General features: G+C 46.2%; 1 protein-coding gene across 1 annotated transcript in view; it reads right to left on the bottom strand.

Moving 5' to 3' along the window:
• RALGAPA2 (Ral GTPase activating protein catalytic subunit alpha 2) overlaps positions 1-18,208 on the bottom strand; it is a 99,866-nt gene that overhangs the window by 38,304 nt on the left and 43,354 nt on the right. Inside the window, exons 24-35 of the mRNA XM_071547582.1 lie at positions 15,786-15,914; positions 14,388-14,516; positions 13,116-13,174; positions 12,706-12,814; positions 12,234-12,344; positions 11,840-11,908; positions 11,522-11,659; positions 10,856-11,039; positions 9,373-10,144; positions 9,015-9,086; positions 7,908-8,031; positions 6,982-7,137 (exon numbers count right to left, since the gene is read on the bottom strand). Coding sequence (XP_071403683.1) covers positions 6,982-7,137; positions 7,908-8,031; positions 9,015-9,086; positions 9,373-10,144; positions 10,856-11,039; positions 11,522-11,659; positions 11,840-11,908; positions 12,234-12,344; positions 12,706-12,814; positions 13,116-13,174; positions 14,388-14,516; positions 15,786-15,914 — 2,052 coding nt within the window. The remainder of the gene's footprint in view (positions 1-6,981; positions 7,138-7,907; positions 8,032-9,014; positions 9,087-9,372; positions 10,145-10,855; positions 11,040-11,521; positions 11,660-11,839; positions 11,909-12,233; positions 12,345-12,705; positions 12,815-13,115; positions 13,175-14,387; positions 14,517-15,785; positions 15,915-18,208) is intronic.

The following is an 18,208-nucleotide window of genomic DNA, read 5'->3' as shown; positions in this document are numbered from 1 at the left end:
TAAAATATTGTTTTTCTCCAGTTGCTCATGAAAGCATCAGCTCAATAATTTGCTTCATTCACAACACATTGTCATCTGATGGCTTAATTAAGTCATTATCAAACTAGCCATTAGCAGGATATGTAAATGTACGTTACCTACAGTGATTTAAGATGGAAAACTGAATTACTAGAACAAAACGTTACCCAACAGAACATCATATTCCAGCTAAAATAAGGCAGCTGTCACAGAAATATGAAATGCCTTGACTCAGGATGTCAAGGAACTGCCTATCATGAACCCTGTAACTGAATTTATTATCCACAAACATCTCCTCACTGTGTCTGGAGGGGCTTCTGCTTGAAACGTCAGCAAAATATCTGGGCAACGTAAGTTAGAGAAGAATGGCAAATACTGTGGGAGTTGCCTTTTTATTTGGAGCAGAGTTGCATAAAATATGGATAAAATTGAAACATGACACGTACAAAATGCATCTGAGAGCCTGTGTGGTTTTGCTGTGCTACTGGAGGAGCTGGGGGTGATTAACAGATGGCAAAAACTATTTGGCAATCACGTACAAGCCTCACACAATGGTTTCAACTGTAAGCTTTAAAGTTAAAATGTAATCCACATGCAGAATGCCAGCCCAAAGCATAAAGAGAATTTAAGTCCCACTTAAAGCTTAAAAGACACCCCCCACCCCCACAATTTGGTGCTACCCCTGGAACAATGTGCACAATAGACTGAACAAAGAGGCCAAAACGAAGCTCTGCTACTTCACTCTGTGTGGGGGGAGAGGAGAAAGGGAAAAGAAAGTGGTGATTTTCATTGGTAAATAACAACTGAGTAACCCCAACACGCCGTGGATCGGCTCATGGTGTACCAATGAAACTTCTCTTTTCAGGATCATGCAGTGTCTTTAAAAGGAAAAATTCTCACTCCTACATATCAGTGGCAAATTGAAACCAAATCATGAGAGAAATGTGGCAAAACCAACACACCATGAGAATCAGAAAGTTACAACTGTGAACTTGGATTACAGTTCTTATTTCAGTAAAAATCAGTTCACAGAAGGACTGAGATTCTCAGTTTATTTTAAGATAAACAGAAGATAAAGAGTTGTGTTTTATTTACATCTAAGAATAAAAGGTAATTTTAGTTTTGTTTGAAGCAAACATGAACCCTTTGTGTCTTCTAAAAACATGGTAATAGTACCCATACTATTACTAGAGCTTCTTACATGTACAAAATCAGTAGAAACTGCTGTTCTCAGTCACCCTGATTTCTGTACGTTCTCTTGTATATTCTTAATTGCCCAGGAAAAAAAACCCAACACACAAGAAAACACTCCTATTGGCAATACCACAGAGCAGACAGGCACATACCAAAGGAGGCAGGAATTTACACCCTGGACAAAGTCCTGACCTCACTCTCTATGATCAGGTCACCTCCAAACTGATTAGAAGCAAGATGCCAAGTTTAGTGTTAAAAACCCCAAAAACCTTTCTGGCAGCCAGACTTTGTGCACAGCAGGTCCTGGGGACGTGGGTGCCTGGCCAGGCTGTCCCACTCCAGCCAACACTGAGCCAGGACTGTCCCTGGGTACAGGAGGGACTGTCCCAGGTCCTGGGGACGTGGGTGCCTGGCCAGGCTGTCCCACTCCAGCCAACACTGAGCCAGGACTGTCCCTGGGAACAGGAGGGGCTGTCCCAGGTCCTGGGGATGTGGGTGCCTGGCCAGGCTGTCCCACTCCAGCCAACACTGAGCCAGGACTGTCCTTGGGAGCAGGAAGGGCCCAGCTCTCCCCAGCTGAGCTCAGGGCAGCCCCTGGCTGGGGATTTGTGAGCAGTGCCCACAGTGTGCCAGGCTGAGCCCAACCCATCCTGACACCAGAGCAAGTCCAGCTGCAGAGGCAGCCCAGTTCAGCTCCTCTGAAGACAAGGCTCTGTACTGCCTTGCCTCCAGTGGCTTTTGGGGTGAGAAACAGCATATACTGCTATAAAAACAGAGGCATCAAAGAATGTCCAAATACTGCTTAAGGGACCCTTTTTAAAATCCCAGGGAACTGCTCAGATAATAATCCAACACTGCAGACTCTCAGATCCCTCTGTACTGATAGCACATCCTAAAGAACAGAATTCAGTGAGGAGGGAGAAGTGAGCTGAACTGGTGCTCACTGTGCTTGGACAGGGAGTGATGATGGCTGTGAGCTCAAACCCTTAACTGTCCTGTGCCCACATTCCCACCTCTGCTACGATCCCCATCACGTGCCAGGGACTGTAGAGCTGCAGTTACTGCCCTCGTTTTGAAGTCACGCATCCTTAAGTATCACAGTTACAAGGTATAAGTTACAAAGAAAAATTGGTACTAATCTAAAACATTAGTTATTGAAAGATCATTTCACTGATAAAAAGCCATTATAATAATCTTACCAGTGACTATAAACCAGCCATTTTCCTGTGCTGTTTATTCAAAACAGCAGCTGTGGGGCAGTCAGTGCCATGAAGGACTTGTGCTGAAAGGTCCCACAGCTGACACACGTGGAGCCAGAGCTCCAGGCTGTGCTCTCCATACGGTTTAGGAGTAGGGATTAAAGGAAAAAAATACATGGAAAATTTCCAAAGCAGCCAGGAAATCAGACAGGTATTACAGATCAGAGCCCCAGACAGAGCAGGTCCGAGCTGTGCAGGTCAGTGCTGGTTGGAGCCGTGGCTGAGGAGGCAGCTCTGAGGTGGCAGATGTGCCTGCTCTGGGTGCACCGGCAGTGTGAGGATGTGCCGCCTGCCCGAGGAGGTGACTCGGTGTGATGGGCACGCTCTGAGCTGCAGGTGCCCAGTCCCAGCCCCAGCCCCAGGCCAGGTCAGGGGTCAGTCCCCCGCCGTCCCTCCCAGCGCAGTGTTCCCGTGGCCGTGCTGGGCACCGGGAGCTCCCCGGCCGCGCCCCAGGCCCCCCGTGCCCACGGCGCTGACACTGGTCACGGTGCACACCTCGGCTTGACCTCCTTTCCCTGCTAATTGCATTACACAGCCAGCTGGCTCCAGAGAGGAGTCGTCTGTTTGACTGAAGAATTCCTGCTTTTGGGGAGGCACGGCTGCTACTTTTGCTAAGTAACAGTGGGGCCTGACATCCCCATTGTCTGTCTGACAGTATGCCCATCCTAAAATCTAAGTTTTATTTGTAAATTAACCAAGAAACTTCCTGCCAGAGCAGGGCTGCCTGGAGACTGATAATGTGTGCCTTTCATTCCCTTTCACTCTCACTGTATCACTGCCAATTTGTTTTTCTGCTGCTCGCCAGCCCGAGGCCATAAAAGCCTTGTAAGACATAAGTGCAATTATAGTCCTGGAGTCAAATGAATTGGACAAATCCAATAGCACAGCTCTGTCCCCACTCTGCAAACCCCTACAGCAGTCAGATTAGCTGCTAAAAATCTAATCTAGCCCCAGCTAACAAATTTCTGCAGCGAAGGAGCAAGAGTTCACTACGGGGTTGCAACCAGATTTCTGAATTGAAAAAGTTCTGCTCTGACAACGGAGAAGACAGAATAAATCACTGAGAAATTCTGCAGCACATCTTTAAACCGTTGAGCACAATTTGGGCAGAACAAGACAGGGACAGGATGCCATTCCTGGGATTGATTTTCACTCCTGCCACACGACAGCCAGATAAAGTTTGTAACCAGTGATGCTGAACCCTGCAGCAGCAAAACACATCAGCTGAATTTTGTTTACTCCACTAGAAAAGATTTCTGTCAGGGCCAAGACTTATTTGGAAAGGGCTTTTTCTTTCATTTTTTTTATTTCTCTCTGAATTAGCAATATAACATGTCAGCATATACCTCAAATAAAGAAATACAAACTGCAAATGACAACTCTGTTGCACAATAATAAGGGGCCAAGTTCATCCTCAGAGAAAGCACACGTATTCTTGGGAATTTATAGCAGAAATCAATTTATCCTTGTCTTCAGTAAAAAGAAAGAACCACAATAACATATTTAAGCAAAATTACTGCCTCTGCTTAACTCCCAAGGCCCCCAGGGCTGCTGCAGGGCTCCTGGGCCAGCAGGTGGTCAGTCCTTCTGCTCAGCCCAGGGCATGTGAGCCGAGCTGGAGCCTCTCTGTTGGACTGAGGCAACACCAGCAAAGAAACCACACAAATACCAAAGATCTCAGAGATAAGGAGGGCCTTAGATCCCAGACAGCATCTGACAGAAGGAAGGGGAGGGCAAGAGAAAAGAAGATGTGGCCTCCATTGCATCCTGACTGGCAGCCTGGTAAGAGTTCCTTCTCCCAGTAACACTGTCCTGTATCACTGGGCATGGTTCTGTCACAGGAACTGAATGCCAAGGGAATCTGCATTCCTTTCTTAGACTGCCATGAAAATGAAGCATACACAACAAGGGATAATAAATATAAAATAATCTTTTTAACCTGGGCATTCCATCCCAATCATCTGAGGTGAGGACCTGAGCCCAGTGAGCAAGTGAAGTCCTAAAACACTCATGAGGATCGGGAGAGTTGCCATGACCTCAAAAGCTCAAGGCTGTGTTTGATCCCAACTCTGTTAACCAGGAACTGTGGAATTCCCCAGCACAGGTGGGGGAAATAAATGCATGTCCCTCCTGTTCCAGAGCGTGGCACAGTCAGGCCTGTGGGTCTTCCCAAGCACACACCAGCTGTGAGCTCTGCACGTGCAGAAAAAGCCCCGAAAATCAACACAGGATTGCTGTGGCCTGAGGAGTTGTGTTGCCAGAGCACCACTGCACCTGCCTTGGAGTATTTCAGATTGGGCCACCACTGCAAGGGCTCACAAGGGGAATTCCAAGACATCAACTAACACTTTTTGGGTGATAAGAGCTCCTGCAGAATCACAGAATCATGGAGGGGTCTGGGTTCCATTTGGATAGTCAGCCATGCTCAAATGCAGGCTAGTTCATCCATCAGCATTCCAAGCCATTAGAGAACTGTCCATCTTCCAGAAACTTTGCAGTGCTTCTGAAATGCACCTTCACTCCATTTGTAGCTGCAGGTCTGTAAAATCTGTTAATCTATGCTAATGTGCACAGAGTTACATGTTTGCTCACAACAGAGCTGTGACAAACTGAACAAAACCATCGTGTGCAGAAACACAGATCCATGTTAAAAAGCCCTCTGGAAGTCACCTGGTCTGAGCTCCTGCTCACAGCTCCCGAGGTCCATGAGCTTGTTCAGAGCTTTGTCCCTTACAGGAATACAGTTTGATCCCCGCAGGGTTCCACTCCTACAGCAGATTTCAGGTTCTGTAAAAAAGCCTTAGAGCAATTCCACTGTGGTATTTTCTGTGGATAGTATGTGCTGGAGCTGGCCTGGTTTCCTGGCACTGCAAGACTTGGAGACTGGCAGCTACTAAATGCATTTGCTTTTTGTTTCTCACAACGAAGGAATTCTCTTAGAGCAAACACAAGCAAGACAATTAAATAGAAAAACCAGACTCTCAATGCCTGTGATAACCCCTAACATGTGTGCAGATGAGGAGAATTAGTAAAATAGACTGTTTGCAGTTAAACCCCAATTTGCCCCATGTGGCAGCTCCATCACTGTGCTCTCTCCTCTCTCAGGTGATGTATTCATAGCCAGGCTATATCCCAGTGTTTTTCCAGGCTCACACAAAACCCAGGAGCTGGGAGTTACAGGGAAGATTAGACTGAAAATACACAATTTCTGTAGGAAAAGTGAGTCTGGGAGAGACACGGCAGCAATTCTCAGACGTGCATAAATCTGCTGCAGAATAACCTGCCCTCCATATCCATGTGGAACAGGGTACAATCAGTGGGCTTGAACTGAAGCAAAGTAGGTGCTCTGCAAGAGACTTTGTCATGGTACAAGAAGTGGAGCATAGGAATATGTTGCCTAGGGAAACTGTAAATCATTCATCACTGGAGTTCTGAACTAGCAGCTGGACAAATACTGATCAGGAACAATAAAAATACAGGTAGTCCTACTCCAGTGAAGTCACAGATTCTACAGCCCCCTGCCATGTACCACTGCCCTACCCCTCCATTCTGAAGAGCTCAGATTACATTTTTTTCCACAGCCACATAAATCCACTGACATGAAGAGTTGCATACAGAAAGAGAAACATGTCATTTTGCTTTTTTTCCTAATGACAGATATCCCAATAAAAAAGAAAGAATCTGGCTCAACTATGAAACGCTGGACAATATTTTTAGGACCAGAAAGCAGAAATTCCACCTTTATATTTCAAGGAAAGCACACGTGATTCTGAAACCAAGAGAACCCTAAATAGTCACCCAGTGACACATTCGCAGTCAGTGTTCAGAGCACAGCAGTATCCCTTGGTGGGCTGGATGGCCTCAGCAGCATTATTGATGCACATTAACAACCTCTGCAGGACAAGCTGCCAATCCTAATTGAAAAGGCAGAGATTTGGTATGCCTCTAAAATCTTCTTTGACTCTAAGCAGCAGCTGGCAAGCACCATAATCTCAAATCATTCCTTGTTAAGAAAGAAAAAGATTAAGTACCAACAGATACCCACAGAATTTTGGGCTGAGTTCTGGCTGTCTTTGAAGCACAGGCTACTTGTCAGAATTGTGCTTGAGTAGCTACTGGCTTTACCTGTCAGCTGTGGCTGCCTTTGGTCCTGAGCTTGTCATCTCCCTTTTGCTTCCCTGTTCCACGTGGGATGACTCATCTGGAAGGTTTTATTGCACTGCATTTGGTTGTTTTGTTCTACCAACCTGCAACAGCTTTGGCAGGCAGACAACATACAAATGAAATTATTGCTAATATTATTACTCATGGTGGTATTTGAGGCTACCATGGAAATGTTAATTGTGTTTCAGAACCCAGAATTTAGATGCCATTTAATTCAGATAATCCAGCTGCAGAGCACCATGTGGCACAGCAAAGACGGGCTGCCAGGGCCCATTAGCACAAGCTGCCTTCAGTTCAAACTTTCATTTAAGCACTTGAAGACTGAAATACCTTGCAAATTCTTTACCTTTTTGGTCAGTGAATCATCTGAATCCGAGGGCATTCTGGTGGAGACGTGGAAAATGATCTCCACGGTGGAGGTGGCGTAGTAGGGCGCGGTCTGCCCCGTGCTGCCGTTGCGCTGCAGCCCGCCCATGAACCCCCCGTGCGTGGAGAGATCCACCTGAGGGAGGAAAAGGCAGCATGAGGGGAAATCTGACTATTCATCAATGAGTATTTATTTCTGTATCAAGACTTGGTGAGTTTACCATTCTAGGACTCTGCAGCCATGCTACAGAAGTCTTGCCCTAGCACTCTGCAATCTTTCTGTTAGATTGGTCTTCCCCGTGCCTGTATTGGACAGGCACCAAAAGCAAATGTCTCTTAACCAGGTCCTGAGCCAGTATCTGTCTGTGATCTACCTTGCTCCAGCAAACAGCAAGGAAGCAACAGCATTCTGTCATACACTGCTGCTCCAAGGGGCTCAGAGCTCCCAGTGCCAGGAGCCTCCCAAAGGGCAGAGAGAACAGGAAGAATCAGAAAAAAATTAAAGATTTGTACAGAAACAAAAACCTTAAGAAATTATTTCAGAATCTTATTCAGAAGAAATGCCTCTCTGAAGTCCAGCCCAAGTCCAAAGGATTGTTTGTTTTCCCAATGCCACCATGTGGGCCTTGTGGCACTTTGATTCTTAAATGTGACAGCAGCTACTCTGTATTTCCCAAACCCATAAATTTTCGTGGCATTTAGGTGATGGCACACCACTTTGACAATGCAAATTAAACCCAAAAGCTTCATGAAGAAGCTCCTGTGGTGTGTGCTATGACCACGTGAAGAGCAAAAAGCAGCTAAAAATCAGTGTGTAGTAAAATTTATCTTTTTTTTTTAATGAGAACTAAAAACTACACAGTGACATCAGCAAGATGTTAGTCTGCCTACATTTATGGCTATTACCTCCCAGCCCAGTCCAGCAACAAAATCCTCATATGCCTGGCTGCCCCTTGCGTTGGCCAGGATGGAGCACTTGTCCTCCTGCCCCTCGGCAATGTAGAACACGGCGATCTTGTGGGTTTCACGGCTGCAGGGGACAAAAGGAAAGCAAAGTCAAACAAGTTTCAGCTCAAAATTATTTTTTAGATCCCTCACACTCCAAAGGTCTGAGCAGGTGCCCACATTTAACTCTGAATGTTCCTTTCTTTTTCTCACAAAAGTGCATTGGTCACTTTCACCTGCAGAAACATTTCCCCATTTTTCCCTCCCAGAACCACTGCAGACACACCCCAGTTCCCAGAGCAGAGCCAAGGCTGGTTTGTCTGTGCATCAGCCACAGCACTGGGGACCAAGTTCCAATTACAGGGTTAATGACTCAGATCTGTGCAGCTTTGCCACCAATATATCAGAGGCACAGGTGTTAATGGGAGCATAATTTGACCTACAGAATTTTAATTACAGGGTGATGACATACAAGGAGGAAGAAACATTATTGATTCTCATATCCTGGACTGAGTTCTACAAGGCTGGCAGAGGCAGTTGGCTTCTTTGAAAACAAGCAAAGTGGATTTGATATGAAAACTGTTGGGATATAAGAAACTTGGAACTCCACAATGCTGTAGAGGTTTTTCAAATAGCTCTATGTCCAGTAATGAAAAATAAAATATAACATTCAAAACTCCATTCTGCCACTCCTGACTGGGGAGTAGTTCTGGGGAGATCACCCCTTAAAGTGCTGCTCCTGACACAGGGATCATCCTGCAGGAAATGGACCTTTGTGTCAGCTGAACCAAGGTCACAAACAATTTGGGAGTTTCTTCCCTCCCCTCTCAGCTAAAGCAAACTGAAAATAGGTTGCTGTGTCTTATTATTTGCTACTGATTGGGAATTCACTGTACACAGTGCCAGTGCAGACAGCTCCAGAACTCTGGAGAAACAAACAATTTTACATATTAATATTTGTATTGCTGGCACGGGCAATGGGAATGAAGCTTTGGTTCTGGTGACTCACTCATTCTTCCTTGGGAAACACAAACCTTATCCATGGTGTGTCCAGTGCACATCACCTACCATTGGCGGGAATCCAGATTTTTCAGTTCTCGCAGCAATTTTGAGTTTTTCTTAAGCAAATGAAAGTTTTTTCTAAAAAAAAAGTGAAAAGAAAAGGTTTGAAGGCAAATGCAACACCATACAGACACAGTATTTTGTCATCCAAATACCTAAGTGACTCAAACTACCACAGAAAGATTTTTAAAGAGTATTATTATACACAATGCATGGATGTCATTTAAAATAATCACTGAAGTTCAACACTATGCTCTGACTACACCCCAGCTGTATAATTCTTGCTTTATTAAGTGTACACATTTGGGGGTAAGAAGTTAGAAGAGTAAAAGTACTGTAATCATGTTGAATCCTCTCTCCCTACCTTCTATCCCAGGAGTTCATTCCCAAGTCGTTCAGCAACAGCCGACAGAAATAGAAGGAGGCTTGAGGCTCAGCAGGGCATGGTGGCTCCTGCCGGGCCACCTTCATGCTGCAGTCAGAGCTGCACCTGAGGATGAACTCCCTTTCCTGGGCGCTCTGCCTGGTCAGGGCCTCGGTGATGGCGCGCTCCTGCTCGGCGCTCATCCCGCAGGGCGGCGGCGGAGGCTCATTCAGCCTGCGCTGGGGGTGCAGGAGGCACTCGGGGCTGGTGGCACCAATCCTCTCCAGCAGCTGGTCCAGAGCATCCTCTCCTTCTTCCACCTGAGAAATGTCATTCTGGGAAGCCAAGTGCTGCTCCGGGTTGCTGGAGACCACGAAGGTGTTGGTGGTGCCCCGCTGCGGAGCGCAGCCCTCCAGAGGCCCGTACAGTATCCGGCCATCCCAAGAGTACTTCCCTGAGATATCCCTGACAATCACCCTGACGTCCGAGGGGGCTGCTGCTGCCTCAGCACCTGCCCTCTTCTCTGCAGGGATTTGGAGGTAAGAGATGAGAGTGCTGTCATTAAACACAAAGAGCTGCAGGTTGGGGCTCCGGAAGACTTCCGAGGACAGCTCAGAGGACTCCACATAGGAATTGTCGTGGTTCTCGCTAAGGAGGCTGTGGAGAATGGCAGGGCCTCCACTGAGTGGGTAGTGGCTCAGGTGATTCACCAGGTGAGTCATCACCATCCGTGCTGTCAGAGGTATCAATTCTAAATTCCTCCTCCTCTTCTCTAAAATCACCAATGAAAAGATAATGGATCAATAAGCAGCAAGAGGAAACTCAGAAAAGGCAACTGTGGATTTCTGTCACATTGCAGCTGCTTGCCTTAGTTGTCTTCCTGATTCTTCCTGTTCAAGGAACTCTCTACAACAGCCTTCCAAGAAATTCTCCCTGTCCCACAGCTTTATTTTATTTTACCACATCCCCATCAGAGCAGGAAGGTGACAGAGCACAAAAGCTAAGGTGTCACTGCAAATCAATGCTCCTCCATTCCTGGCAGCACAGTGGGAAAGTCTGTTGTGAGAGGGTAGGAGAGACTTCCTGGATCCCCAGATGTTCCCCTCAGCACAGGCAAATACACCAGTTATTCATAAAGTGACTGCTCGGAACTACACTGTGCCTCCACTTCTTCTATGGGAATGTTACTCCTCTTACAGCCAGAAACCTCCTAATTTCTAGTTTTCATTCATACTCAGTTTAAAACCATTTTTCTTTAGTGTATTTCTCTCTCCCTAGTATTTACACCTCCTAAGTGTAAATGTTTTTAAGGAGCAACATCAGCAACCAACTCACACATCCTACCACAGAGACAACTGGAATTCATCCAAAAAGAGTCCTGTCCAATTTTCAAGGAATAATCACAAAGAATCACCCTTCCAAGGCAGAGCTGTAACCTGAGCACCGTTCCCAGCTGCTGCACACACGTGCTGTGAGCTCTTACCCTCGGCCACAGTGAGCAGGTTGCCCAGGTCCGTGGAGGAGGGGCACTGGGCTGGCTCTGAGCTCCTGACGTTCCCCAGTGGCAAAAATGGGTCGTAGTCACAGGAGGAGAGGTCTGCCAGGCTCAGCACGTAGTGGCTCTGCTGGGTGTAGGTGCTGGAGCCGTTCACACAGCAGTGCAGGACCTGCAGGGGACAGGGGGACACTGCAGCACAAACCAACCCCACAGGACAGTCCAGCACACCCACTGAGCAGTGCCACTCCCTGAATCTGGCTTTGGGAAAACCAGGACATGCTACAAAACCATCTTTGGCCAAATACAGCATTTCTAAATTAACACTTGCCAACTGCACTGATTCTATATTTTAACAGCTCATTTCAGGGCTTGTTATGTATTTTAACAACCCACTTCAAAAGTTTCTGCAAAGATTATCTTCCCTGGCTTGTTATTTTAAGCATTTTACCTTTCTCTTCACCATCCCCTGTCTGTTCTACATCTCTAATCTTAACATTTTGCATTTGTAACTTCTCACCTGTACGACTTCTGCCCACACTGCAAGAACTCATTTTCTCTAGCTCACCAAAACTGCTTCTGTGCCTACCAGGGTGTGTGAAAGGCGCCTTTAAACATCCAGACACAGCAAATCATGTTCCTTCCTATACTCACTCTGTAAATGTAGTCCAGTAAAGGAGCTCTGGATGCATGTTGATCCTCCACAGCACCAGCAGATACAGGCTCCAGCAGCATTTTCATGGGCAGTGCCATGCACCAATCCAGCAGGCAGAGCAGCAGCGAAACTATGAACTGGACAGGAACATGGAACGTGGTATTTACATGCATTCTATTGAATTCACCCAAAATTAAAGGTATGGTAAAGGTATGGGTTGGCAAGTTTAAACACAGCTCTGGTTCAAAGAGTCTGCACTTAAACCCCACCTCTAACAGTCCAAAGAAGAACAGAGACAGCCCCAGTCAGTGACTCACCTTCTTATCCACTTCCACAGAGGAGTGTTCAGCACTCGGCAAAAGAAACGCAATGGTGGCCACAAGGATCTACAGCCAAACAAACAAAGGTCAGAAAGACATCCAACTTGTTGCACTATAAAGACAGAGCACAGGGTAGGGGAAAGGATGAGTTCTCTGAGGAGCATCCAACTGCCCATGTCAGTCAATGTCCACGTGAAACACAAAGATTTACTGAGCATTTTGGAAACAAGTCACTACAAACATGGGACATACCCTGGTCCTGGCACTGCAGCAACATCCCTAACAACAACTGCAGGAGAAAGGAGGAGCTAACAAATCACAGCAGTTGAAGGAAGGAATTAAACCAACTTTGCATATGATTTCCATGCAAACATTTCAGAGTCTGACATACTTCAGTGATTTTCCGGCACAGGGAGGGTTCGTACTCCTGGAGCTTTTGCCAGTAGGACACCAGCAGCTGAAGAACGTCACAGGCTACCTGAGCTACCAGCTTATTGGAAAACTGCAAGAGAAAAGGTGATGAGAAGCCAAAGAAAATATCCAGATATAGTACAATGCATTCAGTTATTTTGCATTTTAAATTATTTCACATCTACACAAACAATAAAACATGTTAATGCTGAGAAATCACACTGTCAGCATTAGGAAGCAGCAGGTTTGGTGTTGTCTGTGAGACCTTAACTCAGCTGGCTGGGGAAAAGGTCCTGAGTACGCAAGCATATGCCAGTTTTGCAAATATTCTGTGCGTTTGTACAGCCACCACACCTGCAGACTCCATGCTCCAGACCATCACCAGCTTTTTAAAAAGTGAAAATGCCTTTTTTTACACAATGCTCGTTGATTAGGGCCCACCACAGCAATACCTTCAGTGTCACACCTATGACATTGATGGCCTTCTTCACGTGGGGGTGGTTTGTGCACTGCGTGAGCTCCTCACATATCCAGACTCCCAGGCCACAGATGGCTATGCATCTTTGGTAGAAGGAAGAGTGGTTTTGTCACAAAATATTTAGGAGAAAAAGAATAACAAGCTAAAGAACTGCACAAAGACCTCTCTTTTCCCTCTCCCACGACAGGCCAGCACCTTCATGGTGCAGAGTGGGGCTCAGCTTCATAGGAGCAAACCACAAGGCAGTAGCAACAACGCAGCTGGACAAGCACCAAAAACAAGTAGCAAGAAAGACTTTCCAACCCAAGGACTTGAAAATCTTACAGGTCTTTTCCAACCTAAACAATTCTATGCTTTTCCCATTTCTTTTACTCAGTGTTTTACCTTGCAGCTTCACTGGGCTCCTCTGTAGCATTCTTCAATAAAATATTTATGAGGCAATACTAAAATAACAAATAAATTAGAATCAGCATCTTCTTCATACATTTATTTTAAAGTTAATTTTGACATAGTTACAAGTGAAGTCACTTTAATTCTCAGTCTATTCTTAAAGCCTCATGCCAGTTGTATTTTGTCAAGGGAGAAATATGGATTACAACTCAGACACACAGGCCCTTGTGGCCAAATTGAATCAACCTACAACTCCTGTACAAGCAGCAAGATAGAAATCAATCCATTTTCAGAGCTGAGGGGTATTTACAAACAATAAGTGGCAGTCACTTCAGACAAACTGTAAAACAAATTATGAAAAATGTTGTGCTATTTTTTACTACAGAAAATGTATTTCTAAAATTGAAACAGTTCTAACACACCTCCAGTGACTCTCCAAGGTGTGATGACAAAAGCAAGAACAGGAGCCACGTGTGCAGAGGGACTCCTGCATTCCTCTGGTTGTACCTGCTCCGGCCACGTGAGGAATTCAGACATTCCTCCCCAGCCATCCCTCATTTTGAGCAGTGGATCACTGGTGGCACAAGTTTACCAAAAGCAACAGAGGTTTGTGTGAGGGCAACCACTTGGGCAGGTCTCACCTGCAAGTGATGTGCCTGGTCACCTTTGCTGTGTCTTTGGGGAGTGAGGGGTGGGATTTTTTCTCTACAGGATTATAATTTAATGACCTTCACAACAACAAAGTTTTCCATACCACAAAGCAACTCATGTCTCAAGGTGTCCCACTGGAATTAATTCTCAGCGAAAACACTCACACAAGATTACAGTTCCAGTAGTGGAATTTCCTTAACATGTTACTGCAGTAACAGAAAGGCAAAAACTCTCTCCCCTTACACAGCTCTCACATCTCTTACAGGATGAGCTAATGGACACAGGTGCAATGAATGGACACTTTAAATACCACCTACACTATTTAATGAATCGGCCTGACAAGCATCTGGCTGGAAAACATGGCATTTGATCACAGCCAGCTCGCTCTCCTTGAGAAATCAAACTGGAATTTGCAGTACCCAAGCTTTGTTAACTTTATGGCACATGTTAAGCAAAGCTCTGCTCATCAAACAAGCACATGTAGCATGTGCAGCTGTGGGGTTTGAGAAGGGGGGGGGCATTTTTTAACCAAAACGTCACAGGAAGAATTAAGTAACTGAATAGTAAAAATAGGATAGAGGTTACCTAAGGATTTACAGTGAAATGGGGCTTTACCTTCACATCTGCAGTTCCTGTGCTGATCTCAGTGGCTTCTGAAATGGGCCCCAGCCGTGGGATGTCCTGGTAGGTATTTGGAAAGCACACAAGAGCACCGAGGATGGTGTGAGCTTCAGAACGGGGAGCCTGATGAGGGGCAAGTAACCACAAACATTCACTAGACACACCTTCATGCATGAAGATGCCATCAGCTCTGAGGCCAGCATGCACTGCCACACTCAGTGTGCTGGATTCACAAAGCATCCCAGGAGCTTTTCCTTCACAACTCCAGCAAAAGCTGTATTAAAGCAGTAACTAACACACACCTTCCTGCCCCTGCTTTTTGCTGCTCTGCTCTCTGTAAGGCTGAGCTGCTCCTCCAGCAGGCACCTGGCCCCGCTCCTGAGCACATTCTACATCTGTAGTACCTCCTCTGTCATTACCCAATGCAACAATCAGCCATTTGGTGTCAGCTGAAAGTACAGGATCACCTAAAGGAAAGCTGAGTGAGAGACTGAAGCACTAACCCAGCACTGCTATTACGTGATTCTGTGACACAGAGTGAACAGTGCACTCATACTGACTGCAAAGATAACACCAGTGTGTACAGAGATTCCTACTTCAATAAAACCACCAAAAGCACTGTGGCATGAGCTAGAAACACATTAACTACCATGTAATGTGGAAAATACAATGCATGTCCAGTCTTATGCTTGTTGGAGAAATGGAGGGGTGATGTTTTTGGGGTTTTTTTCCCATGGAAAGTTGAGTATTCATTTATTATTAGCACTTTAACCTTTGGATCAGTGATCAGGCTGATCAAACTCTTTGAGGGATGACAGAAAGTGTGGCTGGGCTCACCATTCCAGTTCTGCTGAAACAGGAGAGGGCTGTGGCCCTGTGCAGGGCCACCCACTGGCCAGGCAAATGTCAAGAGCAGCAGCAAAAGCCCAGGGCCAAAACAGACAGAAAGGTCTCCCCAGAGCCGGTGTTTCACTTGCAACAAAGCTGTCCTGCTTTTCCCAGGACTGCCAGACCTTTACCCTTATTTTTGCAAGCCATCATTGATTTGCTATTTTACTTATCCTTCAATAATTCAATCATTCAGTCACATTTCTATTAGTGTTGACATTTAGTCAGAAATCCTGTATTACCCAAAAAGTTCCCTATTTGCAGTGTTTGCTCACTGAATTAAAGCTGATGAGGTTCCAAAGCCCCAGCGCTGCCCAGAAGAGGGTTCCTCACGCCTCTGATGAAACACCTTTGCAATAGCAGTGTGTCAGCCCTGTCATGATGAGGGCATTTCCCTCCTCAGCTGCCACGGCACCCGCCCCCAGAGCCACCTGCATGGCAATAACGAGGCAGCACCCGCTGGGGCTCGTTAGCCGGCGCGCTCGTTAGCCGTGCCGCGCTCACCTCCAGAGAGTCCGCACGCAGCACCCTCGCTGCCGCCGCCACAAAGTCCCCGATCAGCAGCGTGAACCCAGGCAGGCCCAGGAAGAAAAACCAAGGGGGGCAGTGCTTTATGACAGTGTTGAGGATATCCTGCAAGGGAAGTTACCTGTGTCAGAAGAAATAAGCTAAAAAAAAAACCAAAAAACCCCCAAACCCCACCCAACCAAACACAAACAAACAAAAAAACCAAACACCAAAAACCAAATTAACAAAGAAAAAAACCCAAAACAAAAAAACCCCAATCACCAAAAGAGCCCAAAAGCAAAAGGGAGAGTGTGAGAAGATTTAGCTTTGAGGTTCACCAGTCCCACACTAAATAAGGTGCAAATTCACAGAACACCATGACTGTCATGTAACTACCACCTTCTGCTCCAGATGCACAGAGTGGCAAAAGTGCACTTGGTATCTTGGTTAAGATTTGTACTCTCAAATTCCTGTTAAAAACCCAAACCACACACCCCTGTCTCTCTGCCTAAGCACAACCATTCTGTTAAATAAGACTTTGGATTCAAAACATCCAAACCTTTAATGGACTAAAGATGAGGCATTGCAGCACTGCAGAGGAGTGAGCTCCTGCATCGCTTCACTCAAAGTGCTGTGCCACAAGAACATGAGCTGACCCAACACCTGCTCCCCCTGCCCTGAAGGAACACACCAGCACTCTCCGCTCTGCTCATCATCCCCTGTGACACAGCACAGTCCAGATAAGCTTTTCAACCTTAATCCTTCCACGTTTCAAGCCTTCACAGTCTCTCCAAATCAGAGTGAAGTTCCTGTATTTGAGTTAAGATTTCCTTCCCCCAAGCTTTCAGCAGGTTTAAAATTAGGCATAAATCTATATAATCCTTACCTGCAACACTGTATTTGCTGAGAAGTTAGATCAAGCTATTTCTATACTGGGCAGAAAACTACTTCTCACTCAATAAAATTTTGAAGGAAAGTTGCAAAGGAAAACTCTTCTCTGTGGGGATGACAGTGTGTGAGTGGATCTCTTAGGGTCTGAGGTGATTGACCCCAACACCAGGCTGTGGTTCTGGGCTGCAGTTCTAGACTGGGGTTCTGGGCTGTGGTTTCTAGGCTGTGGTTCTAAGCTGTCTGGATCTCCTAAGGTCTGAGGTGATTGACCCCAACGCCAGGCTGGGGTTCTGGGCTGGGGTTCCAGGCTGTGGTTCTAGGCTGTTTGGATCTCTTAAGGTCTGAGGTGATTGACCCCAACGCCAGGCTGTGGTTCTAGGCTGTGGTTCTAGGCTGTCTGGCTCTCTTAAGGTCTGAGGTGACTGATGATGCATCCTTAAGGACCAGAGAGCCCTCTGTATAACGTGGATGCCTTGTAGCCAGTAGAATCTCTCCATGTATGTGAGGGGAACTGCTGACCAATGGTCTGCTGCATGTTGGATACAGGAGTAGATAAAAGTGAAGCTGTTAGTAAAAATAAAGTCCTTTGCCTTGGGTGAGCCTTCTGATCAGGCTGCAGCCTGAGCTGTCTCTGCCTCCTCGACCGCCGCTAAGCTGATCTACATTACCCCAAGAAAGGGTGACCCCAAACTCCTCCATGTCCATCCTTACTGGTTTTGGAACGTTAAAGAAGGCCCAAACTTAAGAGTCTCAGAATGTGTCCACATGCTCAATTTCTACAGCAGAAGCTAAAGCTGACAAACCCAATTTTCTCTATGTAAAGAGATGCTCTAACATCACCACTGTTTTATCAAAGCCCCGCCAAACACCTGCACATCCCTATTTAGTGTTCCACTACGTGTTTTTAACACCCACATCCGATGACATACACGCTATGTATTTTAAATAAATAGCATTAGTTTTAAACATAGTAGCAGATAATGCTTTCACTTTCCTGAATAAGCTAAAATGCCTCTCGAGTTAATGTTTAAACTACTTTTAATCACTTCCTTTGATACCTTTTCAGTCAATATGGGTCAATGCAAACATTGAGCATGCAGAGCAGATGGATGCAGCACTCATAAAGCAGGGGGTAAACTCAGCCGGGGCAGAACAAAGGACTCACCTTGTCACAATGAGGGGCTGGTGGGCACACCCACACCTGTGTGGCAGGGCCAGGTACGGCGGGGGGTGGTCCCTAATCACAGGCAGCAGATGGGAGCACGTGTCTGCTGACATGTGCACGATAAAGGAGCCCAGGACAACCTGGCCCAGGGTGGCAGTGCAGGGACCTGCTCCAACAGCTGCATCAACTCCTGTCCCTCAGCCCACCGCTCCCATCTGCCGCACACGCAAGGACTCTGAGCCTCTGGGCCCTGCACCCAACACCTCAATATGAGGAGAGACAGAATCACACAACTACTTTACTATGAGTGTTGAGACAACACACACATTCCAAAAGGCTGGAGAAATGGGCCTGCAGGGCTCTG

The sequence above is a fragment of the Pithys albifrons genome, chromosome 2 (genome assembly GCF_047495875.1).
Source record: "Pithys albifrons albifrons isolate INPA30051 chromosome 2, PitAlb_v1, whole genome shotgun sequence".
Classification (NCBI taxonomy): domain Eukaryota; kingdom Metazoa; phylum Chordata; class Aves; order Passeriformes; family Thamnophilidae; genus Pithys; species Pithys albifrons.
This window is presented reverse-complemented; position numbering and strand designations above follow the sequence as displayed.